Source organism: Podarcis erhardii (assembly GCF_964252035.2).
Source record: "Podarcis erhardii genome assembly, chromosome: 7".
NCBI lineage: Eukaryota > Metazoa > Chordata > Lepidosauria > Squamata > Lacertidae > Podarcis > Podarcis erhardii.
In genome coordinates this window covers 69,658,419-69,685,994 of record NC_138511.1, presented here as the reverse complement: position 1 = coordinate 69,685,994, position 27,576 = coordinate 69,658,419, and the positions used below count along the sequence as shown (strand labels likewise).

Sequence of the window (27,576 nt, the reverse complement as noted above, 5' to 3'; positions counted from 1 at the left end):
TAATTTAAGGCTGCAATCCTATACGTAGTTTCTTGGGAGTAAGGCTACTATCCTCAATCAGATTCACACTGGAAATCTAGGCAACACCTCTGCCTACTTACAGAGTGGGCTTTTCTACCAAGCAGATTCCTCCACCACTACCCTTCTTTTATTTTGTTTAGTGCCTAAAGAGTTATGAGGATCTTAAATATTTATCTACTGCTTTATAATGGCTTCATTAATCCCAATGAAAATATTACCCTACTGGTATTTCCTAATTTGTAGCAATTCTTCTACTATAACCAACAACTGTCCCTCTATACACCAGGAGGGGGAGTATTGCCCTTCTGATGTTACTGAACCCTCAACTCCCATGAACCCCAGGGATGATGGGAGTTGTAGTCCAACAATATCTGGTGGACACAAGTTAGTCACCCATGCATCGTATCTTAAAGGAAAAGGCACTGAAGAAAGATCAGGGCACAAATTTAGTGTTCTGTCAGAACCCTATTAATTATCTATTCTCAAGTTGGTAATGGGCTTACTGGAAATATAATGGCATCACAAAATGCAACTCGGAAAACCTGGCTACTTGCTTGGTTCCTCGTAGCCCTTGACTTTTTGTAGACAGCCATGTAATCAAGTCGTCGAGCTTTTAGAAAACACTCAAGTGAAAAACTATCCCAATCACATATTTTTCAGGTAAATTCAAGAAGAAAAATCTAAACAGGTAGGAAAAATGGCTGTATAGTGTCATGTTTATTGCATGCAAAAGCCTATTTCAACGTCTTCATGCAACAGCATGCAAAACAAAAACAAAACAAATGTAGCAGCAGAGGAGGAAAAAGAGTTCAGCAAAGAATGCAGAGGGTCCAGGCAAACGCAACCGAAAGAAGCTTCAAATTCATACAAACCTCCAACATTAAATTGCTATGTCTTATATAAATGTTTTCACCATCTAGTCTCTTTGATCTTTTCTGTGAAAGTGAAAGAAAGGGGGGGAACAAACAAAAAAAAAAGCACAAAAAAAATTAAAAGGTTGTTGTTGCAGGAATTTGCAAATCGGAAAACGAAAAAGGTTAAATTAACGTTCGGAGAGCTGTGATATGCCAATGGGGTGTAGAGTATGGAGCCACAAGATCATGTGAAGAATCTGAGGGAAATGAAAGTTTTGCTCGTGAATCATGGGGAAATGTAATGAGTTCCCTTTAAAAAAACAGTCCCTAGGGCTTCGCTGGCCTATTTGTGTTGTGAGCATTCTCTCAGTAAAGAAATGATGACGTACTTTCTGTGGAAGGCAATACATTTTGAGGAATACAGCTGCATGGGACATCAGAATGTCCTGCTGGGTTAAAATCAGTATTTATTAATATTAATAAATGATGTACTTAAATATATGTATGCAATCTGAAATATTTTAATCTGTTCCTTCTTATATTACTTCTGCAGTCAAGCATTTTTCACTTCCTTAAATGCTGACTTTTCACAGTTCTCATGGATGAATGACTAGATTTTTATAAGGAGCCAAGAATTAAGTTGTTATCTGCAACGTGTAAAATCTAGTCCAAATCATCTGGACAGAGAAGACTGTTAATATAAATTAACAACTACTGATTTTTTAAAAGGCACATGAAGCAACCAGGACACTGTCTTTTTAAATATGCATGAATGAGATGGTAATTTTGCTTTGATGAAAGTGAAGAAACAGCTAACCTTCCTCATTCTTATTGGTTCTTCCTCTTTTCCTGCACGCTGCTGTTTTGTGATAGATTATATAAAAAATGGGGAGAGGGAGGAAAAAATTGTTCATTTATTTATTTTGGAACTTTCATCTTTCAGCCTTAAAAATAAAAAATAAAATAAAGAATACAAGCAACCTAACCAGACAAACCTGATTTTGGTCACCATTTGTGGTGGGTACTGACACTTCGATATGCACTTTCCCCACCTACATTAAAAAAATAAAGTGGCAAAAACATTTTTTTGCTTTGTTAGTAGGATGTTGGAAACAGGTTTGTTTCAAAAACAGCTATTCGTTTTTGAAACATTTGTAAGCATGCATTAAGTAACATGCAGATTTTAAAGAGTTACAGAAATAAGTGACACCATACCTTTACAGTGACAATTTGTTAGTTCACCATAACTTACTTTGAATTTAACATTTTATAATGTTTTTATAGATATTTTTCAGAAATAAAATATATAGAGAGAAATAAAATACAGTAAGAAAACAATTTTGGAACAAGTTCTAGTTTCAATTTTCCTATCCACTCTCTGATCAAAATTAAGGGTTAATACATTTTAATAATGCTTATGATGCTGCTAATAATAATAATAATAATAATAATAATAATAATAATAATAATAAATAATTATGTATACCCCACCCATCTGGCTGGGTTTCCCCAGTCACTCTGCACGGCTCCCAACAGAATATATATAAAAAGTGACAAAACATCAAACATTAAAACCGTTCCTAAACAGGGCTGCCTTCAGATGCCTTCAAAAAGTCAGACATCTGATGGGAGGGCGTTCCACGGGGCGGGCGCCACTACTGAGAATCAATACCAAAGATCCCAAAATTTTCTTTAAACATGCCTAAATGCTTGCACACATCCAGTGTGTTTTTTCACTTATTCTCCCTTTGAAGACTGGAAAGAATATCACAACATACTGCCTAAACTCTCCCCCCACCCTAAACAGCTTGCCACATGGCCTGCTTCAAGTTCCTTGAGCACGTGGAACTATTTATTTTATTTGTATGCTGTTTCGTAAGAGCTGTGAATAAATACCACAAAGCAATCGAACTCAAAACAACATGCACATAATCATATAATAAACATCAATATAATCACAAATAACTAAGTAGTTGTCTAGTTCTTTTGATCCCCAGTTTAAGAGTAATATACGTAAGGAAGTAACTCTTCTCACATATTTAAGGAACAATCTAATTTTAAAAGTTATATACTAATAGACATTTCGAGGGCACTTTTGGAGAGGCTCCATGCAAGCCCCACTGGATATTTTTAGTATTAAAGTTTTTGTGTGCACAATCTGAAAGTGGACTCATGTGCTGCACCATAAACCAACTGTGAAACTCTCCCAAATTTTAAGTCTGGTTTGCAGTGAAGCATGATATATGTACACGGATATGCTCTTTTGGGTGGAGGAAAGAAGACTAAAACCCTACTATGTGAAAATCTAGCTACATGATCCTTTGGGATACAATGATTGAAATAAATGTACATTGTGTGGTGGTCCTATCAACTCCACTAATTCCTATCTGTAAACTTATTGACTTTATCTGAATTACTCCTATTTCTGGATATACACACAAATACAGAACTGGTTCATGCTGTCAATTCTGGATCCACTGAAAATGCCTTCTCAGCTGGTATTGCAATAGCTGAAAATGTATATCAATGGAGATTCTGGTTCTTATGTGACCATCTCCATACAAATCACTTGGAAAGCGCTGTAATGGAGATGAAAATGACCCTGAGAACTGGCTCTCAGATTTCCTGTTGGGTCATAAAAATGCCTTGCCGGAATTGACTCATCAGTGGGAAGCTAAATGCTCCACAGAACTCACAAATAGAGTATGATCAATGGAAAGACCCATTCCCTGATATCATTGTATCTGGTGACAATGAATTATGCAGTGCAAATCGTAGGGCGTCCTATTGTAGTGTCCTGAACTTGTTGGCAATCATAATCATTCAATGACCCACAAGTTCCAAAGCTGAGAAAATAATTTCACACCTTTTCCAAAAACCTCTCTTGCCTATTCCCCTCCCCTGATTATTCTTTAAGCTTAAAATACCCAACCTCTTCCAAAAGGCTTAAGAATTAATGCTACAAAGCCCTGCTCATTTCATTTGTCTTTTCCACTTTCTCCCAACTATAGGGACACAAGAACTATACCACACAGCCATTAATTGAAGTCACACCAACAAACGAAGTGTATGTTCTACTGTACATGACACAAATATATGTAAGAGATGAGCAGAAAAATGCTAAAGTAGTCCTCTCCTAAGAAGCTTCTATCATGGAGAGGTTTTTTTAATATCATGTAAAGAATGACAATCAACCTGTGTCTAGTTGTCAGCATAAAAAGAACTTGTTAATTCAGGGAAAGCAAATAAACTGACATTCTGTAGCTGCTGAAAGATTCTGAGTTCAAACCTCAGCAGCAGTAAATGCACAAGCTCAGCTCAAGAACAGGCCTGATCACTGACCAGAATTAGTGGAATTGCAAAGGCAATCAAGCCATGTCATTACAAGTCATATGATCAAGCCATACATTTTGGTTTTGCTTTCTAGCAGGCCATAATTTGTAATAGCAAATAAGTCCCTATACACTCGTATAAAGTGTTGCATATCTTTGCAACAAGAGTGTTAAAATCAGAACTTTTCATGGAGAAAATAGATTGTACCTCTCATCACAACAGTGTTGTTACCAAGCCCAAAGGACATCTGAGTACAGCCACAATATGGGACTTAAGAATAAAATTTTCTCCTTACTTCCTACAGATTTCAATGGGAGTAAAATATGTTTCACTGTTTTCAAATGCAGCACTGAGATCAAAACAAGTATGACAGAACAAGCAACTCACAAAGTCACTTGGGACACCAATAAAGCCATGTGCAAACTGATTGCAAATGCCACAGTGAATACCAGAGTAGACCCCTCTGACAGAGCACAGGCATTTTGGAAGGAACCCAAAGACTCTGTGTTCTCAGAAGAGCCAGAGGGTGAGCAACTCTCTCCAGCTGCAGGTATGCAGAGTTGGAAAGTACAGTCATCCCCCTACCTAGGCAGAATAGTCAGGCAGGAAAAGAGAAAGGACTACTGGAAAGTATTGGTTACAAGGTTCATATGGCATATTAGTCACAGTGGGAATTGTTTGGCCACTGAGGACAACTGTGACAAATGTTCAGCTTGAGCTTTCTCCTGTGTCAAGAGGCAGGGACAGGAGGGCTGGGCAAGTAGTGTAATCTGCCATTCCAACTCTAACCTACGTCCAGAATACAGAACAAAGAGAAAATAAGGGCACACTTTTCCTGGTGAGCCAAGGAGACACCTTTTCTGGCTGCTTTTGGCAACAAGGTGTATTTGACGGACCCTGACTGAGATGAACTCCTACATAAAGGACCCTTCAACTTTATATTTTCCTCACACACAAGCAAACAATATATAATTTAACAGCGGTAGTCTAACATACCTGGGATCCTTCAGCAGGCTCTGTTTTGGTTTTCTCTGGCAGAGTTTGTTCGTGTTGTACCTCTTTTCTCTCCTTCTCAGCTTTAGTGACCACTGGCTCCTTGCTTTCAGATACAATTGGAGGAGTTGGTTCAGTTACATGGCTCTGAGCAATAGCTGGTGCAGATGTAGGCCGTGGGCTTCGGTCTGGTGTAACCACTGCTACTGCTGAGTAGAAATATATTTTGTTTTAGTGAGAGTGAGGCAAACCCCCAAAATCCGACCCCAAAGAATGAAAAAACCAGGAGGAAAGGAGTCACAGCAATGCAAAAGAAAGAAGTGCAAAGCAGCTGGCACTGGTTTAATGTGGAAGGCTAAGTTTGTTTTTAGCATGTGTTGAATAAAAGTTAAGAAACCAAAATTAGATATCACTCAAGAGCCACACACTTAAAATGCTAGTCAAATCCACACTGTAAAAGCACTTCATTTCAAATGCTGTTTTTATAAAAACAGCTAATTGTGGTGTGAATAATCACCAACGTTACAACAAAAGCCAGATTACTGCTGTTTACCTAATACCAATACACTCAAAACCCAAGACCCAAGAAAATATGAACTTGTTGACTATAAACATGTTTGTTTAAAATGGTGGACAGGCCTCAATACTAATGGCCCTTGTGATGTAACTTGCAATACTGCAGTTCTTTCCTGTGCTGTGAGGATAGCATCAAAAGCCCTAGGTTGTATGGGAGAATCTACACCACCTTTCTACAAAACCTTCCTTGGAAACTGGGTCAATGCTTGCATCAGGAGGTGACACATTGTGGACTCTTCCTACGTGATATTGGGCTGCTGACATGTTTGAAGTGCAGATGGGCACCACACAATAACAATGTCAGAGGGCGCTAAGAAAAACCGCTAAGGATGCAAGAGAATGTGCAAGTGCAGCACCACCTCCTGCTCCCAACACAAAACACATTAAATGTATTTAGTATTAATTAATAGCACCGAGAAATTCTTATCAGCCCACAATTGTATATGTTCCCCCAGAAGAGCCATTGCCTTCACAAAAGACATTTTCAAAGGTTAAATTCAAATACCAAGTACATGTTTAATCAATTAAATATACTTAATAATCAAAAACTAAGCTACTCAAGTTAAAGTATGATCTTGGACACCAATCTATGTCTTGCACTCTTTAGCATTAACTAGAAGCACTGTAAGTATGGTCAAGAAATTGTGAGCAGATTGTAGGATCATGCACTTCCTCCTCTGCCTATTAAGCTCTTTACGGACCCCAAAAGGCAGGAACCTTTTGTGTTTTCCCTCCGCACTGTGGGCCTACTCTGCTACTACTGGAAGTTCATGCTTACCTACACTGATCATGCAATTTCTCTAGAGTACGTAAAGTCAAGGGCCCCGCAAAACACAAACACCCCAGAGCATGCATTCTGCAAAGGTTAGAACGGCATTCAATCTACATACAGCCCTTTTCAAAACTGCTATATATGGATGTTCCCTAACTTTCACAATGCTATTTGGTGCTTAAAGAATGATGGTAATTTAAATTCTTCTTTAACAGTTCTCAACAGAGCTGTTGCTTCTTTGAAATCTCATACCATTCTGTGAGAGTGCCATGCCACTAGTAAGTTTTTGTCACTGCAGTGAGCACTAGTGAATTCTTAGGTGGTAGAAGCAAGAGAGAGTGTATTAACTACAAAGGAGAAAATATTAGCCACACAAGTGTGAAAAGCTATCACTGTTATACCTGACTCCTCCTGAACTGTTTCAAGTAATAGCGGTTTTTGTTCTAGATTCTGCACCACAATTGTTTTTTCTTCCTTCTCCTCTTCTTTTATTAGGCTTATGTCAAACTTTTCAAGAACATGTATGGCTAAAAAAAGTTATGCATTCGTTTTAAAACTGTTAAGAATAAAAGGGAAAGACTACTAGGACTACATTTGCTGGCAAATCTTGCTTTGCCTGAATGCTAACCTTACAGAGTATTTATTATTCCTTATCTTAAGCTTTTAAAAATAAGATTCCAGTAATATGTTTCAATAAATCATGCACTATACAAAGACAGATACAACATAAAATTGCTATTGATTTATTTAGAAAGGTTGCATACTTTTGTGTATGGTATGGTTAGTTCAGCGACTATCATGTGGGGTTTATATTATTGATATTAGCCTTTAGGATCTTAATATTCTCAACAGGGGAGAAAGCAGAAAGGAATGTTAAACCACACTCATATGAGAAGCTGTCACACTTGTACCTGACTGTTTTTCTAATGATTCCACTAATTTTGTTTCTGGAACAGGAACTTTAAATACTTCAAACTTCAGCTCTTCCTCAGTCACTATTTTTTCAAAATTCTCAAGCGTATCTGTCAGGGTTTCTGGGAGAAGTGAGGAGATGGCAGAGGAGACGGAAAGCGAGTGGGAGGAGGGAGAGAGAGACGAGGAAGAAGATGACGGAATTCGAAGGGAATCTATGAGCCTAAGCAGTGAGTCAGAGGATTCCCAAAAGGGAGCTAGCATGATCAGGCGAAAAGCAGGAGAAGAGAGAAGCTGTGGAAAGTCAGGAAAGGAGGGGAGAAAGCCCAGTGAAGCACAGACGCTGTCAGAGGGGTCTCAGCCGGAACGGAGTAAAGGGGGTGGAGTTGTCAGCCTCTCGGAGGGAGGAGGAACAGGAGAAAACAGAGAGAGGGGGTTGGAGCAAGGTGTTCAGCCGGAAAGGGTAGAGAGTGGAACAGGGGGCAGTATAGAGGACGAAGGAAAGGTCAAAAGCAACGTACGCGCGCCAAGTTCAAACATAGAGGCGCGCGGAAGTGGGGAAAACTCAGAGGAGGAGCCCGGCCCCAAAGCCAGAAGGAGGGGGCAGGAGGCGGCAGAGGATTCAGCCTCAGGCGAATCCCGGAAAGAGAGAACCCAGGGGGGCAGAAAGACCCTGCGGAAAAGAAAGGAGAGGAAGAGGTGGTCTAGAGCCAGGCTATTAAGTTGGTGTGGAGGAGGGGAGGAGTCAGAGGGGGACTTCGGCGGTCTAACGTGACAGACGTACAGCCACAATGCTGAACTGTGAAAGAAACAATTATCTTCAATAAACTTTTCCTGTAAGTAAACTATAACGGAGTAAGGTCTCTCGTGAGCTGGGACCCACCTGGGTGGCTGTGACAGAAAGTCCCCCTCCCTCTGAAAGCAAAAATTTTTTTTGCGAAGCTCACGAACGGGGCAGCCATGAGTGCTGAGGAACAGCTGGCTGCACTCCGGGATCAGATTACCACTCTCACAACGGCAGTCATTGCTTCGCAGAAGAAGAATGCTGACTTGGAGAAAGCGTGCCAGGATTTGCAAGCAAGGTGGGAAAATGCGGACAAGGCGGGGACCCCGGGCTCCAGAGCGGAGGGCATTGCGCTTGGAAGGAGGGGGGGTGCCCTAGTTTCGCATTTTAATGGCAACTTGCAAGACTATCCCAACTTCAGGGCAGATGTCGTGTATGCACTGCATTTACTCCGTCATGATTTTAGAGATGAGGAGGAGAGAGTGGGATTTATTGTTTCGCACCTGCATGGGGAGGCCAGGGCTTGGCTACGCAATCTGTGGCGCGAAGATGGACCAGCCCGTCGCAATGCAGATGCGTTTATCAAGGCAATGGATGCTTGTTTTCAATCCTCTGTGGATAAGGACATTGCGCGCCGGCAGATGCACGGGCTGAGGCAGGGGAGAGCCACTGTACGCCAATATCATTCTAAATTTTTTGCATTGCTCACCGCCTTAGATTGGCCGAAGGACAGTCTACCGGTCAGGGATCTTTTTTGGGAGGGATTGAGCCCCTCCGTCAAGGATGAGATCGCAAGGGGGGACAGACCCCAGACCCTGGAAGACGTGGTGCAACGGGCTTTGGCTATAGGAATTCGACATGAGGGACGTCCGTGGCACGAGGAGGGGGGGCCCCAAGCGCGCGCGCAAGCAAAAGCTCTCCCTTTTGTGCACAGGGATTTCAGCCGTGCGCACCCCTCACCAATGGGGAAGGAAGGCGAAGAGCCAATGGAGATTGGTGGTGCTAGGGCTCAAATGCCATCCCAGAGCCCCATCCCTGCTGCAGCCAAAGCGAAGCCTCCTAGAGGGACCAGGAAGTGTTACATCTGCGACAGTGCACACCATATGGCGAAAGAGTGCCCCCAGAGGCTCCAGAAGCACACTGCAGCACTAGCAACTGTGACAGCAGAGGTGCAATCAGAGGAGCAGCTTCAGGGAAACTGCAGTGCCTGGCTGGAAGCAGAGCTACTGGGGCTCAGCCAGGCGGATCTGTAGAGAAGTCCCCAGCATCCTTGCAGCGCATGGACCCTTTACCTCCCAAACCAGCAGTTTTACTCACAGCAACACTCCAGCTGCCTGATGGGCGACTTCTCGAGGTTCCAACAACCATCGATTCGGGAAGCAACGCCGATTTCGTGGGATTACAGTTCGTCAAGCAGCATAACATAGCGCTCCTGCCTGCAACGACGCCTCTGAACGTGGTCACGGTAGACGGCAGGAGGTTGCTGGGGGGGCAAGTGGTGCAGCAAACCCCTCCCATGATGATGCAAATTGGAGACCATCGAGAGCTTATTAGTTTCAATGTCACCCACTTATCGGACACGCCCATCGTGTTGGGCATGAGTTGGCTGGACAGGCACAGTCCCGCGGTTGCTTGGTACCAGAGGCAGATCACCTTTTGTTCATCGTATTGCGCCCAGAATTGCATCCAAACCGATCAAGGAGGAGAAGCCGAACAGCAGCTGCATCTGAGTATGGTGCAAGCGGTTCCTCACAAGTACGCGGAGTTCTTGGAGGTTTTCTGCGAAAAAGAAGCTGACAAATTGCCGCCTCACAGACCTTACGACTGCGCGATTGACTTAGTGCCAGGCGCGCAGTTGCCAACTGCCAAGCTGTACTCCATGTCGGAAGACGAGCTGCAAGAGCTTCGGGAGTTCATAGAACACAACCTCAAGCGCGGATTCATCCAGGAATCTAAAGCAGCGGGAGGCAGTCCTGTTTTCTTTGTGAAAAAGAAAGACACGCCCCAGAAGAGGCTCATTGTGGACTACCGGTTCATAAACAGACTGACTAAGCCCAAGGCCTTCCCCATGCCCAAAATTGACGACCTTTTGGCTACAGTCAGGAGGGGGAAGATTTTTACCAAGCTGGATTTACGTGGAGCTTACAACCTCATCCGCATCAGGAAGGGCGACGAGTGGAAGACGGCCATGTTCACTCCTTTGGGCACGTACGAATACAGAGTTATGCCCTTCGGTCTACAAAATGGCAGCCATGTTTTCCAAGCATTCATGCATCACGTCCTGGCAGGTCTCCTCTACAAGAAGTGTGTCTGTTTTCTCGACGATATCCTGATTTTCTCGGAATCGCCAGAGGATCACGATAAGGACGTGAAGGAAGTTCTGCAGAGGCTGAAGGAACACAGGCTGTACGCCAAGTTGGAGAAGTGCCAGTTTGATGTGAGAGAGGTAGATTTCCTTGGCTACAAGCTGTCCGACGAGGGACTGGCCATGGACAAGACTAAAGTCCAAGCGCTGTTGGACTGGAAGAGCCCTCGAAATCGGAAGGAGGTCCAGAGGTTCATCGGCTTTGCCAATTTTTATCGCAAGTTTATTAAAGGTTTTGCAAACGCGACGGCGGCAATCACTGACACCCTCAGTTCCAAGAAGAAGAAGTTCGTCTGGACCGAACAAGCAGAGCGATCCTTTCGGAAGCTTAAAAGCCTTTTCGCCTCCGAGGAGCAGCTGCTGCACGTGAATCCTGGCAGGCCCATGCGGGTAGAGACAGATGCATCAGACAGAGCAGTTGGGGCCGTCCTCTTGCAAGAGGATTCGCAAGGCAACTGGAGACCGGGTGCATTCTACTCCCGGAAGCTCAGCAAGACGGAGCGCAACTACACCATATGGGACAGGGAGTTGTTGGCCATTCATGCAGCTTTCAAAGCGTGGCGACACTTCTTGATAGGAGCCAAGCACACGGTGCAGGTCCGCACGGATCACAAGAACTTGGAGTATTGGCGGACGGCTAAATTGCAAACCCAACGACACATGCGCTGGGCGGAATTCTTTGCGGATTTCGATTTCAAAATAGAATACATCCCTGGAGACTCCAATGTTATAGCAGACGCGCTGTCCCGAAAGCCTCAATACCTGGAGGAAGTAGCTCCAATCGCAGCAAAGTACATTTTCGCACCGCAGGCGTGGACGTGCGCTACCATCGCAGTCGACCTGGACGCGGTGCGACGCGCGCTGCAAGAGGATCAGTTTGCACAATCCAAGATGGAGGAGCTCCGCAGAGGGTCGCCTGACAACAATGAGTTTCAGTTGCAGGATGGACTTTTGACTCGCAAGGGCGCCCTTTACGTGCCCACCGACGAGCTTCGCGCCACGGTTTTGCAACAATTGCACGATGCCCCGAGTGCGGGCCATTTCGGCAAAGAGAAGACGATGGAGTTGGTGGCAAGGGACTTTTGGTGGCCCCAGATGAGAGGAGAGGTGGCGGACTACGTAGCCAGGTGCGACATCTGCCAGAGGTCCAAACCAGTGCATCAGAAGCAGGCGGGATTGTTAGAACCGCTGGAGACACCGCAGCAACCGTGGGAGAGGGTAGCGTTGGACTTTGTTACAGACCTGCCCAGCTCCAGAGGTAAGACGGCGGTGTTAGTGGTTGTGGACTTGTTCACCAAGATGGCGCACTTCATTCCTTGTGCCAAGGTGGCGACGGCAGAACAGACCGCAAAGCTCTTCATCGATCACGTCTTCAGAGTGCATGGACTACCACAGTCCGTCTTGTCCGACAGGGGGCGCCAATTTGTTTCCACTTTCTGGCGGAAGCTTCTGGGTATCTTGCACGTCAAGATCAACCTGACGTCGGCGAGGCATCCACAGACCAACGGTCAAGCGGAGAGGGTCAACGCGATCATGCAGCAGTACCTACGGTGTTACGCCAACCAGCGACCCGCGGCGTGGGTGGACTACCTGCCGATGGCTGAGTTCGCCTACAACAACACGAAGCACGCATCCACCGGGGTGACGCCTTTCTTCGCGAACTATGGACGTCATCCCAGAACCTTCCCGAGCTTTACAGCACCTGAAGGGGGGGGACCTCAAAATGCCGACCAGTTTGCAGCAGAGTTGCAAGAGGTGCACGAGGAGCTGCGGAGACATTTGGAGCTGGCAAAGCAGGCGTATAAGGTGCAAGCCGATAAACACAGAAGGGCGGGGGAAGACATTCAGGTTGGGGACTGGGTATGGTTAGCAGCCCACGCGATGCCGGCCAGGTCGTTGGCCAAAAAGAAGTTAGAACACAGGCAGCTAGGACCATATCAAGTTGAGGCTAAGATCAATCCGGTGGCTTTTCGCCTAGCCCTTCCGGAGGGCTCCAGGGTGCACCCGGTCTTTCATAGGTCGGTGCTCACTCCCTACAAAGCCCCACACAGGTTTCAAGAGTCAGGAGCACCTCCAGAGCCACGTAGAAGGGTGCCTGAGAGAGGGGAGTCGCCAAGACCAGAACCTCTTAATGAGGTCACAGAGATACTGGATTCACGATGGGGGGAGGAGGGAGTTGAATATTTTCTCGCCAGGGAAGGCACTCCAGTCTCTGCAAATAGCTGGGTGCCGGGTTACGCTTTGGACGAACCCCTGTTGAAGGAGGAGTTTCATGCAATTTTTCCGCACAAACCCATGCCCGAGGAGTATTTTGATGATTGGCTTTTCACGCCCACTTTGTCGGGCAGCACGTTCGGGGGTTTCTCCTCGCCCGAGGGCTCTACGCCCAAAACAAGCCCGACCAGGGATCCCCGCCTGGGGGGGGGAGAGACAAACCCTTATTGGTGGGTGGATCAGCCAAGGGAGGTATGGAGTCAGAGGTGGATGATAGGTCCTTGGCAGGCAGCGCCAGGAGAAGCAGTGAGGGAGGAAGAGACTGTGATGCCTTCAGGGGGGGAACCCGAGTTCGAACACACGTATACGGAGCTGCCAGAGGAGAAGATTGACGTGGACACCCGGTATCCTGAACCGACCCAGGAAGAACCACATTTCCCTCAACCTGCACCCAGCGACCGGGAGGGGGGAAGGGGGGGCTTCGAGGGGGGGATGGATGTCAGGGTTTCTGGGAGAAGTGAGGAGATGGCAGAGGAGACGGAAAGCGAGTGGGAGGAGGGAGAGAGAGACGAGGAAGAAGATGACGGAATTCGAAGGGAATCTATGAGCCTAAGCAGTGAGTCAGAGGATTCCCAAAAGGGAGCTAGCATGATCAGGCGAAAAGCAGGAGAAGAGAGAAGCTGTGGAAAGTCAGGAAAGGAGGGGAGAAAGCCCAGTGAAGCACAGACGCTGTCAGAGGGGTCTCAGCCGGAACGGAGTAAAGGGGGTGGAGTTGTCAGCCTCTCGGAGGGAGGAGGAACAGGAGAAAACAGAGAGAGGGGGTTGGAGCAAGGTGTTCAGCCGGAAAGGGTAGAGAGTGGAACAGGGGGCAGTATAGAGGACGAAGGAAAGGTCAAAAGCAACGTACGCGCGCCAAGTTCAAACATAGAGGCGCGCGGAAGTGGGGAAAACTCAGAGGAGGAGCCCGGCCCCAAAGCCAGAAGGAGGGGGCAGGAGGCGGCAGAGGATTCAGCCTCAGGCGAATCCCGGAAAGAGAGAACCCAGGGGGGCAGAAAGACCCTGCGGAAAAGAAAGGAGAGGAAGAGGTGGTCTAGAGCCAGGCTATTAAGTTGGTGTGGAGGAGGGGAGGAGTCAGAGGGGGACTTCGGCGGTCTAACGTGACAGACGTACAGCCACAATGCTGAACTGTGAAAGAAACAATTATCTTCAATAAACTTTTCCTGTAAGTAAACTATAACGGAGTAAGGTCTCTCGTGAGCTGGGACCCACCTGGGTGGCTGTGACAGTATCTTTCGCTAGAAGAATTGCACAGTTAATAAACCGCCAGTAAGATTTCAATTTTTAAAACCCTCTAGGTTGTATCAAAGTTTTACTCAAAGCAGACCCATTTAAATTAATGGGCCTACCTAAGTTGTTGTTGTCAGCGTTTACTGTTCATTGAATTTCTTACCTACCCTTCACCCTAAGTTTCCAGAAAATGTTACAATAATATAAAAATACATTATTAAAACACAGTTTTAAAAAATAATTTCAGACTAACGGTGTGGGTCCTAAAATCTCTCTCTCTCTCAGGTGTCAAAGGCCAGGGTAAAGAGCTGGAGCTTTAGCGTATGACAAAAGCTATACTGTGAAAGTGCCAGCTGTACCTCTGTATGGAGAGAATTCCATAGCTTAGAGGCTGCCACGGAAAATGTCCTCACCTGGATCACCAACCTTCAAACTTCTGAGGGTGACAGAACTATGAAGGCTGCTGCTGCCTTTTGACAATCCTAACACTTGATATATTAGTCATGTCCATTAATTTCAATGGGTTTACTCTGAGTATGACTAACTGGATACAACCATCCCTCTAAAATGCGAAAGTCCAATAGTCAGCCAACAGGCAGAGCTTTAAAAAAAGTTTTACCTATATGAAGAATTTAGTGCATTAGTGGTACAATCATTATGGTTATATTGTTCTTATCTACAACAGAGGCACACATCTGAGAAAAATACAGTTTGTTTAAAGTCACTTAAGAAGTTAGATCCCCATCACAACTCCACCACCTGCACACTAAAATAAGTACAAAGAGCATGCTTTTGTATGAGCTAAGATGTTGTTCTGTAGGAGGCCACATCTCTCAAGTACTTTTGTTCAGCCTTATAGTATGCAATGTTAATATTGTGCACAAGAAATGATTCTCCAGTGCTCAAATAATAAAAAACCCACTAGATTTCTAAAATGAATTCATGCAGAAAGAAATGTACAGGGATAAACCCTACTTTATTTGCATAAAGCTAAAGAGGAGCTCCCAATACCAATAAGCAGAATGCTCTGACTAGATCCTGTTGATAAGAATATAACAGAATAACGTGAAAGGTTAGCGTGAAGAAGCCAAACTGAAAACTAGTTCAAGACCCATTGTAAAAGTCTTTTCATTACGTCAGAAATGTGCTCAGCTAACATAGCAAATGCAAATGTATATTAGTTGAGAAGCTATGCAGTTTCTAAGTATCAGTTTTTGGGAAAAGTATTATGAAAAAGTATATGTCTTTAGAGACACACTTAAGTTTTGGTAAGAAACTTAAGACCTCATTAACATGAATTCTGAAACAACTGAAAGAAGCAAGCGTATCCTATACACCTGGGAGAGTTTGAATACAATTTTAGGGTTGCAAATCTATTATTTTCCAGCACAGCAATTACAAAGCTCTCAGTCTGAGAATTCAGATGTGGGGTGGTGAGGGGCAAGAGTGGGGGGGAAACAGCTCCATCTCAAGTTCTTTTCTTTCCATTCCATTATGTTGCAATTTGATACAGCATGAGCAAATATTTGTATTTCAGTCACCTGACTATTAATTCAAAGTGCAAAGCATTTTTGCCAGTCCTCTGAAATCTATGCTACTGCTGATGCAAGGGCTTTTATGGAGTGAAGTACAGAAGTGGCCAACTGTGTTCTGACCAATTAAGACATTGTTTTATTTCTTTGAAGGGGAAAAAATGGGTGCCAGAACATATGAAGCATTTCAGATTCAGATAAGATGTCTCAGCTCATGAAAGGATAGAAAAGGCACCGCAGAGGCAAGAAGAGAGAGAGAATCAGAGCTACCCACAGCGATACCTGGCTTCTCTCGAATTTGTTCCACAGGTTCTGATTCCGGAACCCCAACCAACACCACATCCTCCTGCTTCTCCTCCTCTACGGGTCTGAACTCTATTTTTTGAGAGCCACGTTTAGCTGAAGAAATTGTGTACATGTTACAGAATATTCAGGATATAGTATATATAAGAGAACATTGTAGATTTTAGTCTGGATATAATTATTGTTTGCTCTTATTCTTTGTTGTTGGTTCTTCAATTTGAGTTTCAGCAGGGCAATGATGGAAAGTGGAATTTTGCCTCATTCCAAAATAATTTACAATTTTATCTCAAATTGTACAGCTGTTAGTTATAATTAACAGGATGCATTCAAAGACACATGATTTAACTGGGGGGGGGGGAATAATATAAAAGCTACCTTTATGAACGTTCAGAATTTTAGAGTCTAGTTCTTACATTATCTCAACAGCTTGGGATTCATTACAAAGCAAGTCCTTCTCATGCCTTGTCCCGTGTAACCTTGGACTAAATGTGAAGAGCCTATGTTGTGACTTCTCCTCACACGAGCATCAGTGCTCTTAGAAACCGGCTCCTCACATTTCCCAACAGAGAAGGCATGGAGTTGCAGTGGCACCCATGTGTTCAGGATGTGGTAAGAACTGTGTATAAGTTACTGAGATCTACATTCTTTCTTCCCCTAGGGCACATACCATGGACAACCTTGTAAAACAAATTAATTTAATAATTTTAAAAAGAAAACACCACTTGATAAAGAAAAAACCTTTAAACGAATATGAACATCTGACAACCAAATTAAACTGAAGCTCTGAGCAGAATCTGTAAACCGAAAATCTACAGATTAAGACTAGTATAAGGGGGTCCCTATAGCAAAGCAGGGAAGTTTAGATACTCACCGCCATCAAGACTTCTAGAGGCCCGTTTACTTGCTGTCCGTTCAAACTGTGGTGCAGGTCTGTCAATCAGGGCACTAGCTTGTCTTGTCTGTGCCTGTGTCCGACCACTGTATCGAAATTTAGAACCCAGTACCAGGAACCTGCTCTTGGGAATTGCTTCAGTGGATGTTAGCCTAAAATGCATGTGAATATTTCCACATTATTCATCTCCAAACAATAATGACAAGTCAAATAAGATCTAGCATGGTGGCAATTATTTGCATAAGATAAACCCATAGGAACTTAAATTGTATGAGTTAGACCATGGTGGCCATCACAACCCCAATGGTGTCACCAAGTGCTCCCCCTATATTTCCCCCACATATGAGTACCATTCACTCATATGAGAAAAATAAACAACTGCACTTAGGGTAACAAGCCACGGGGAAAGGTCACAGTTCAGCAGTAGAGCAGATGTTTTGCATGCAGAAGGGCTGGGAGGAACTGCTACCTGAAACCCAGGGGAACCACTTCCAGTCCATGTCAACAATACTGAGGAAGGTAAATCAATAGTCTGCTCCAGTATAATGCAGCTTCCTATAATCTTAGATTACATTGAATGAAGACAATGACTCATCTAAGATGGTTCTGAGAAAGCCATGTGGAGATCTGAACCCAGGTTCCCCTAGTTCACCCACCCTACTGTACCACACTGGTCCTCAGTTAATGAAATCCCTTTATGAGCACTCATTCCTAATACCACATTCTCATTTCTTCATTCTTCCTATGGTAAAAGTTGACTACCTACATTTTATTAAGCATTTGCAGATTAATGGCCTTAGCTCAGTGGCAGAACATCGCTTTGTGTACAGAAGGTCCCCAGAATGTCCAGGTAGGGCTAAGAAAGACTCTTCCCTGGAACCCTGGAGAGCTGCTGCCAGTCAGTGTAGACAATACTGAGCTAGATGGACCAAGGGTTTGACTAGGTGTAAGGCAGCTTCCTATGTTCCTGCTTTCCTGTCTGAACAATTCTGTGCAAATTAGAGGCTTCCTTCGCAACTCCTGGCAATGTATACCAACAACTGGAATAAAAACTTACAGCTTTTACACACACACACACACACACACACACACACACACACACACCATTTGTCATATTGGATGGGGGAAAAGAAACATACCTGAAAAATGTATGATGCTCAACACAAACTTTCCACAGCTTCTTAGCTGCCCGATAACTAGGAAGCTTGAATCCAATTGTACTTTCATATTGTTCATGCTGCAGAGAGCAACAGTACAGGGTAAGTTTGAGGACAGCCTCACATAAAGTGCATTGTAAGTATCAAGCCAGAAAACTATCATGTTAGACCTCTGTCCACTGCAATACAATTTGGACAATCTGCAGAACAGTTCATTTGCTCTGTCAATATTTTTCTGAGACAGAAGTCAGATTTTTTAAAAAGGAATGAAAATAGTATATAACTCCAAAGCCTACCTCGCCAGGTCGAATTTTGATAAAAAAGCTGCTGCGCTTGTAGGAAATCTTCAACACTTTGGGCCAAGGGAAACGGTTGATTCTCAATTTATCTTTGTAGACAAGAAGGCCACTGGAGCAGACTCCCAAAGTAATATCCACACCTTCCAAGTCCTACAAAAGCAGAGTTTGGAACACACTTCACACGTGTTGACAAATCCACTTTTCAGCATGCAAAGCACTTGCCCTCTATGCCCCTTACTCATTTCTCGGGCCCCAGAATTCGTAGTGAGATATTCTGTTACTTGATTTTGATGATGCTACTGAATCTGTCTCCCCACTTTTCAAACATTCAAAAGCCAGAAATCACTAACAGCTTAAGCATTCCTCCCAACATGTCTTTGCAGACATGACAACTCTTTCCACTACCTCTTATGTGAAAAACGCTTCTCCCTAAGTGTCCTGTACTGCATTATCTTCAAACAATTGATTATCAGGGGGACCTCTGTAGGTCCCCCTGAGAATCACTGTCCTAGACAGAAGAGCAATGACAAAAAGGCCATGAGCAAGTTTATTTATAAGTCCTAGGGTAGAAAGAAAAATCTACTTAGGCTATATACACACTACCAGGAACTGACTTTTCTACTCACAAAAATAGAAAGATTCAAGTGGAAATAGAATAGATGAGTGAAAAACTTCCACCCCCGGACAAGCTATTTTTGTTTAGAAACTAGGATACTAGGACACCCAGCAGTCACAGTTGTGCTCTGATTATTTAATGATTGGCTCAGTACAAAAGCATCAATACTAAAAATCTTTCCAGTCGAGTTTTTATTGACCATCTCATTAAGATTATTCTGCCACACAGTGACAAATTTAGATCTTTTCAAAAAATACAACTCACCTTTCTGAACCAAAGACTACTTAATGCACAATCAACTATAAAACACCAATTTAAAAAAAAAAACTTTATCTAGCAGCATAATACACACAGGCCAATAAAATACATTTAATATGCTCCATGCCCTATAACAGGTCCCACAAGCTCAAAGCAACTGGGTATGATGGAACATCACCTGCAGAATTCAAGAGATTCTAGAGCAATGATGAGTTCTAATGAAACTCCCTCCTTTGGGTAGAGAATAATGAGGGTGTACAGGCTAGCAATCAAATACATGTCTACTTAGAAGTAAGCCCCATTCAGTTTAATGGAACTTACTCCTAAGTGTGTACAGGACTGGAGCTTATGTCTTTGTGGGACAGTCACTCAGATACCCTACAGAATGAAATGTGACAGCAGATTCCATAGGAATGAATTCACCCCAAAGTATCCAACAGACCCTAATCTATAAACTGAAAGATATACTGATTTAGTTACTATGTGGTTGTAAACATCAAATATATAGCAACCATTTTTAAACGGTCAAGAATGTTATTTCTGAATGAGGTATGAACTCTGTCATCTGTAGGGCGGACACCACATTTTAGGCTGTAAACCCATTCCAAGTATGATTAGATTAACTAGATCACATGAGGAATTCCTTGGCTTCAACCTCTGTTGCAATAATCCAAAATTGTCATGCCTAGCCATGAACCAGTACCATACAGATAGTTCTCGGAGAACAAACCCAACACCCTTTACAGTGGTACCTCATTAGCTAAAGTGGTGCTTCAGGTTAAGAACCGTTTCAGGTTAAGAACAGACCTCCAGCACGAATTAAGTACTTAACCCAAGGTACCACTGTACATCAAAGATATGGGGGAGGAGGCAAGATCCCTTGGAGCAAGTGCTGAGGATCACCTGGAAGGAATCTCCAGAGGGAGATTTGCTGAAGAACCATCAGTATTGTCAGAGGAGGAAGTAAAATCCCACCCCCAGCCCTTGAGAATGTCAGTGCCAAAAGGTCCAAGTCCAGGTTGAAGAGTAACAACACAGCATGTGTCTATGGATCTAGAATAGAGGTCTCATTGAGAGCAAGCAAGACTGGAAACAACAGCTGTGGTCCAGGAAGGCCACTGTCCATTTGACTTGGAAACAACATAGATCTCTGGTTTCTTGAATCTGAACCTAGTCTCCTCTGCTTGCTGTGTTGTATCCTTGCCTGGATTTGACATGGGACTGTTACCTGCCTTTGTCTATGGATTACAGTATGGTCCTGTGCATGACCTTTGCTTGTTTTGGACACTGCTGGAACATCATCCCAGTTCTCTGTGAATATCTTGGGAGAAGACTTATACTTCTCTGGACGGGATCCTAGACCCTGAGGGGCACCTACTGGAGCATGACAAAACCCAAGAACCCTCCCTACTCATGGTATCGAGTAGGAGGGAGAAGATGAAAACCAAGGGCTTTGCACATTAAAAGTAAAAATATTGTCATATGAAACAAGTATTTTCTTCTACCTTGGCGTGATGAAGATCAACTCCATACATAGACAGCTTTTTTGCATTCTCAAGAAATTCCAGATCAGCTTGAGCAGGAGTCATACATCTACAGAAATATAATGGAAAATGATACAGCAAGCCCACTATTTGCTTACTTCGCAGGGTGGTTTAAAAAAAATAAATCATTAGCAGATACTACAGTACATGCATTTATCAAAAGAAATAAAAAAGTGGACCCTGAAAACCTCTTGTTTTTTTAACCCTTCAGTGAGTTCTTTAAGCACTAGAATGGTAACTTTCTAAAATAATAATAATTATTGTTATACAACATCCTAGGAATTATCTATTTGCTACAGATTCTCCAAAAGAGGCTAGCTTGCAAGAATGTGGTTAACAAATTTAACTAGACAAACTAAAGAAGACAGAAACATATGGCCAAAAGGTACCAGAAAAATGTATCTCAGATATGTGTACAATAAAAACATTGGAACAGTTGGGGAGTAAAAAAAAGTAATAAATCAACAAATCAATAACAAATCAGTTAAGGTTACAAACTTATGCATGGCTTCCTGGGAGTGAACTTCACTTAACACAGTGCCAGTTTCTTGAGTAACCAGGCTTAGAACTAAGCTGCAGCTCTTGAAAATTAAAAGCAAGGGCATATGAAATCACTTAAGGGAAAAGACATGCTAGGGACAAGTAAAGTAAATATGGAGTTATGTGAACTTATGCTCAATATGAGGCTGTTTTCTGCCTTGAACTTTACTAACAAACTTCATCTCAGTGGTACAGCAAGACAGCGCTTCACAGATGCTTTGTTTAAATGTTTAAACCTCCCACCTCCTTTCTAGTCTTGCTGTGTATTCATGGAACAGAAGGACTGGTGTATTTATAGAAGTTATTCCTAACAGTATGAGACGTCTCTTCCAGCCATATGGTGCATTGAGAATTGAGCCACAATCTATTACTGAAAAGAGTTTCAAAATACACTTCAGGGTAACTGTAACAAGTATTGTTATAAAATATTTTTTATCCAGCTCAAGAATCAAAAATGCTTTGAAGTGAGTCTTAAATCACACCCAGTGTGAAGTTCCATGTGATTTTTTTATGTTAATTAAACATAAGTCCAATTGAAGATCCATACACACGGGTTTGAATAATTCACGACAGTAGCACAATTAAGGAATGCTTCACATGAAATGGACAAAAGATAATCTCCAATGGGGGGGGGGCATGTTTGAAGGCCTTGAAAGTATTTTGCAAATGTCTGGAAGCTACTTCACAGAACAGGTTTCAAATACTTGTACTTGTCTTCACACTTGCACATTCTTCAACTTTATCTTATTTTAATTTTATTTTTTTGGTGCGTGCAACTTAGAACAGGAGAAGCCAATATGGCCCCCTCCAGATGTTGCTGCCAGCATGGCCAATGGTCAGGAATGGTGGGAGTTGCTATCCAAGAACATCTGGAGGTCACTATACTGACAATCCCCGACTTACAAGAAACAAATGAAGAAAAATCTGCTTCCTGACCCCTGCAGCAGTCTCAATGCTAGTCATCAGGCTTAGTTTCTGGGGTACCAATTGTTACTGGGGACCTGGATTTTTGCACCCCTATTCACCCCTATATGAAATTTCTTTTTAGCATATTTATTTTATTATTTCAATTTCTATTCGGCCCCTCAGTGATCCAAAATCCCAGGGAGGTTTACAATAAGTATCATAAGCATCAATAAAATGAAGCTAATAACAATGGAAACATTAAAAAGTCATATAAAAATGCTAAATTTAAAATTACCTATAGGTCTTATGTAGTTCCATGACCTTGTCTTCCAGTTCCTTTGTCTGATTTGGGGCCAGCTTGAATTCACTGACATAATCTGGGCTATGAAGATCTGGGTCAAAGTCTCCTAGTTCTGACTGGATTGTGTAAGAACCCAGCAAAGCTAATGTAGCAAAGGAGCAAGGAAGCCGTCCAGTGAGAATGTCTTTTCTTAGCTGGAGACACAAATAGTACCTACAAAGGAGGAAAAGAAAGCCTCAGAATGGGGAATTCAAATTCTGATGACAAAACAGTGGACATTGGTTCATTAGAAATATGTTAGTGTGCTTCTCGCTTGGAACAGTCTACCCCTACTTTCATATGACTGGAAATTGTACCAGGCCATATGGACAGAGAACCCACATGAATAAAGTATTGCTTGTCTGTATTTAACATAGACAACAACAATCAGGCGAGGATGCTCATACTACACAATCTAGAACAGGCACTTGGTTATCACTAACATAGCATAACACTCAGTCTCTTTTCTCCTCTGTTATTTACAGCTGACTGATAGCAGAAAAATAAAATAAGTTCCTCAACAAGAAAATAACACTGGACCTGTATAATGAGCAAGATCCTATATCCAATAAAATGGAAGATGGGATACAGAAGCCTCTGAGTGTACAAATGGAGCGGACACTAGGTGTGCAGGGCAGCCAGCACCATAGTCTTTTCCCAGGGGTTGATGGATTCCTCAGGTCTCTGACTGTTGCTCTGCAATTGTGCCTCCTAGCAATGAAACTAGCCTCTCGGGTCTCGGCTGGCCCTTGTACACAAATTACTCCTGTCTAAGAGGTTCCCGATGGATCCTGGTTACATCTGGTAGAGATCACACCTGGAGAGGGAACCCTCTTGAGTTCTGCAGCCAAGCCACCAATCTACTCAGCCTCCTACTGCTACCTTTTAGCTACCATACCATCGCCCGGAAAGCGCAAGATCCAGGGATACTTTCCCTAGCATGGGACACGCACCTGCAGATCCAACAGTGCAGTCAGAGGTATGCCACTGAGCACCTGTTCTTTCTAGCACTCATGTGAAAGACTGGATACCATCCACTGTTCATGGCTTGTTTAGAGCTTAAAGAGGTTTACAGTCTTAAATTTCTCATGCTCACAACTGCCTTTTTACAGGCCAGTTTTCCCAAATTTTGAAAGCTGGAAGTATGAATGGGTCTGTAAGCTAGTATAAAGAACGGACAAAGCCATTTTTCACCTTTTCACCCCTTGCTTTTTCCTGTAAGACCTATTGCAGTCGTTAAGAGTTGTCAACAGGCTCATCACAGCTATCTGCCAATCACCCATTCCCACCACCCTTCTGAGTAATACCCCTCCCCACCTTCTCACTATATAGAAGGGTCTGGAAACTTCTGTTTCAGTGTATCTGAAGAAGTGTGCATGCACACGAAAGCTCATACCAAGAACTGACTTAGTTGGTCTTTAAGGTGCTACTGGAAGGAATTTGTTTTATAAAGAACGGAGTTTGCTTTTTAAAGAAGGTATTACTTTTGCAGGGACACAACCTATTTCCAAGTTCTCTAAAATGCTCCACTGAGTTCCCTTATTACCAGACATTAAGTCTGTCATGTTACTAAGTTGACAAGCATTGTAATAACTGTTTGAATTTAGGATTCCCTATCGTTCGTTCTACATACATATACATAGGGTTGTAATTTTTTACTGATTTTACTGTTTTATCTTTCATAAGCAATTTTGAGGGGGGGGTTTACAATCAAGTAGTGTATAAATTTTATGAACTAAATAAATAATAAACATTCAAAAAACATTGTATCACAAACAGCTTTTCAAACACCTTTCTTTTCCAAAGCTGTTTGTCATGCGTCATAAGGTAGCTTGTCAAACAGAAATGCAAGTTTAAGAGTCCTTAGGCTTGTAGAACTAAGCACACAGTTCTCTGAATCCCGATGAGTGCAGTCGTACCTCCATTTACGTAAACTTCAGGATGCGCGCGCAGCAAACCCAGAAGTATTTTACCGGGCTTTGCCGCGCATGCATGTGCAGAAGTGGTCCTCAGGTTGTGGAAACCTCGGGATCCGACCAGATCTCTGGAACGGATCCCATCCGCAACCGGAGGTACCACTGTATTTATCAATTTCATTCATTATTTGTCACAATTATATCCTGCCTCCCATTACCCTTTCCTAAATTACAATATTACTTGATTGTTAGCTTTCCTAAGAACACTACAGACCTTGTTATGTCCTCTGTCAGCTGTGCTGGATCTGGAGGATAAAACTTGACATTGAAAGTGAAATTCCATGGGCCTCCTGCAATTAAAACCAGATTGGTTGTGAATTTTCCTTTATAATATTGCTTTCAAGTAATATGAAATACTGCAATATAGTTATCATGAGATAAAAATAAACACAATGAATATGACATTGTCCCACTGGTATGTCTCACCATCAACAAAGCAATGGTTCCCTGACATGCTTGGGATCTCCAGGTAGGACTGGGAAAGACTCCTGTCTGAAAACTTGATGAGCCACTGCTAGCTGGCATAGACAAAAGATAGATGAACTAGGTGGACTAATGGTCTGACTCAGTGTAAGACCGTTCTATGTGTTCCTCTAGTGCAGGGGTCACCAACATGGTACCTACAGACACACCTGCAGAACTCCCTTTGCACCCATAGGTTGTCCTCCCCCTGCTGAAATAAGTCTTGAAAGAAACATTCTATTGTAGCCAATAGAATAGTTGCTTAGTTGCAGGGTGTGGGTGTGGGTGTGGGTGTGGGTGTGGGTGTGGGTGTGGGTGTGGGTGTGGGTGTGGGTGTGGGTGTGGGTGTGTGTGTGTGTGTGTGTGTGTGTGTGAGAGAGAGAGAGAGAGAGAGAGAGAGAGATGCTCATAACAGTTTCTCCAGTTTGCAAATGTACACATGGACCCAAAGAGGTTGATAACCACTGCTCTAGTAGATCCCGGCACATAACCATGAGGGCTTTTCAGTAGGGGCTCCTCCACATAAATGGAACTCGCTCCACACTGACGCAAGTAAATATGAATCTCTTCTGTGAATTTTTTAATTCACAGAAGTGGTTTAGATTAATTTGACGAATTTTCCCCTGCTGTACTACATTATGATTTTTTTTTGCTGTACTACATTATGATTTTTTTTTGCTGTACTACATTATGATTTTTTATGTTCCAGCTATAATTTGGTATAGTTTTTATTAAATTTGTATTTGCTTCATTTCTGTACACTACCCTATGATTGTAAACAAAAACAAACACAGCAAGTTTGGTGTTGAGACCCCGAGGCAGGGAGTCCTGTAAGGGTTAAGCACCAGTAGGGGGAGCTCAATGAAGCCCCCCCCCCCCCCGCCATCAGATTAGCCGACTGGATCTATGACGCAGCTGGGACCTCCAGGTGACGAGGGACTTCGTCCCCGCCCCCAGAGGGGAGTGGGTGGCCACTGTGTTCCACTGCAAGTCCTCCCCACTGGGAAGTGGAGCAGATTTATCATCCCAAAATAAAGAAAAGTTAAATCAGTGGTGGGGAACATCCAGCCTACAGATCTAATTAGGCCTACCAAACCTCTCAGTTTAGCCCATCAGGCCATATTGGGTGGACCACACCCAACTATCACTCACCAGAGATCAAATGTAGGGAGTGCACACCTGATTTTTCCTTTGCAGCAGTGGCTTTCATTTGGCACTGTTCAAATTTGGTGCTGGATGCAAGCTGTGTTGACAATGGGTGTTTTAACCAGAAGTGACTTGCAAGTCCACCCTTAATTTTCAATGATGTTGCTATATTCTAAATTTAAACAATTCCTACTTTAAAAAACATAACCTATACAAACTGTCCTTCTGTAGAAAAGCAACAGTTTTATTAAAAGAAAAACTACATAATATGGAAAACAGAGGACTTGCACTCTGTTTAAATTTGTCCTGATCCATTCTATCACCCTTACATGAACTTCAGCAATGCTGAGTGCTTCTTTTGATTGCATGCCAAGGCTATAAATATCTACCATTTCTTTTATAAAAAAACAGACTTGAGCCACTTACCATGAACTTGTTTTTTTATCTCTTTGGCAGCATCCAACCATGTCTGCAAGAAAACAGTAGCAATTAGTTCTATAGAGTCTGACAACAGTTGCAAAGAATATGGCCTGAAAATGTACTGTCACTGAGTTAAGTAGCAACCATCATTGGATGCCAATTGGGTTATCTTAGATTGCAAAAACACTGCATATAGGATTAATTAAAATTTGATCTTTGGGGGCACTGACATAATCAATAGATTAGGCTTTAACTATGGACAAGCAGCCATGGTTTTATTTAGGCACAGTTAATTTTTCTCTGACAGCCAGACTACAACAAACATTAAATGTGGGTTTGCAATTAACATGCATAGTTTTTAAAAATGGTTATTCAAAGCCACTTGGGGACTGATGATTATTGGGATTGTAGCAGGCGGAGAGGATAATCTAATCCTTTTTCCCCATGCTGTAGTCATGAACAAAAAACCCAAAAAAACCTCTCCTCTGAAGTTGCTATGTGCATTGGGAGGAAATCTTTCATTGCCACCAAAGGAAAATTTCCTCCAGATACAAATACAACTTCAGAGGAGTGGTTCTATCAGGACCACAAGCAGGAGAAGAAAAAGAAAGGGTTAAACTCCCCAACCACCACCATCTGTAGCAAACCGGACAATTACCAGTGAAATGGATGGTGCCATTTTTGCTTCACATTGAGTTATTATATAGTATTTGAAAAACTCATTACATAAAAGACACAGAGCTCTAGTCCATGAAAACATAGACATACCTATGCTTTTGATGAATAAAAACTAGCCTAAATCACCCCCTGGCAATAATAAAAAGTGGCAAATTAAAACAAATTAAGAACCAGCGGAACCCAAACCTTACAAAATAAAACTTATTTATTTGGCAAGGAAAACGTAGTTAAGATGTTGCCCAGCAGGCCTCCCTAGGAAGAAAAACAAAACTATCTTTCCATTGCCAGCATTTGAAAGTTCCCAATTCAGTCACTAAGCTTACTATTCTATGGCTAGCAACTGGAACTGGGTGCACATCTGGTCTTGCTGGCTCACAACCATAATATTTCACTAAT

General features: G+C 43.0%; 1 protein-coding gene across 28 annotated transcripts in view; it reads right to left on the bottom strand.

The window, feature by feature from the left end:
- EPB41 (erythrocyte membrane protein band 4.1) overlaps nt 1–27,576 on the bottom strand; it is a 96,774-nt gene that overhangs the window by 38,052 nt on the left and 31,146 nt on the right. For 15 of the 28 annotated variants that reach the window (XM_081868725.1, XM_081868724.1, XM_081868726.1 and 12 more), the window contains 13 exons: nt 26,509–26,551; nt 24,689–24,764; nt 22,454–22,672; nt 20,674–20,761; nt 18,292–18,444; nt 17,978–18,075; nt 16,818–16,990; nt 15,926–16,042; nt 6,951–7,076; nt 5,205–5,410; nt 1,871–1,927; nt 1,693–1,734; nt 894–956 (listed from right to left, as the gene is read on the bottom strand). In XM_081868725.1, coding sequence (XP_081724851.1) covers nt 894–956; nt 1,693–1,734; nt 1,871–1,927; nt 5,205–5,410; nt 6,951–7,076; nt 15,926–16,042; nt 16,818–16,990; nt 17,978–18,075; nt 18,292–18,444; nt 20,674–20,761; nt 22,454–22,672; nt 24,689–24,764; nt 26,509–26,551 — 1,461 coding nt within the window. The remainder of the gene's footprint in view (nt 1–893; nt 957–1,692; nt 1,735–1,870; nt 1,928–5,204; nt 5,411–6,950; nt 7,077–15,925; nt 16,043–16,817; nt 16,991–17,977; nt 18,076–18,291; nt 18,445–20,673; nt 20,762–22,453; nt 22,673–24,688; nt 24,765–26,508; nt 26,552–27,576) is intronic. The other 13 variants (XM_081868716.1, XM_081868717.1, XM_081868701.1 and 10 more) reach the window with 12 other exon arrangements.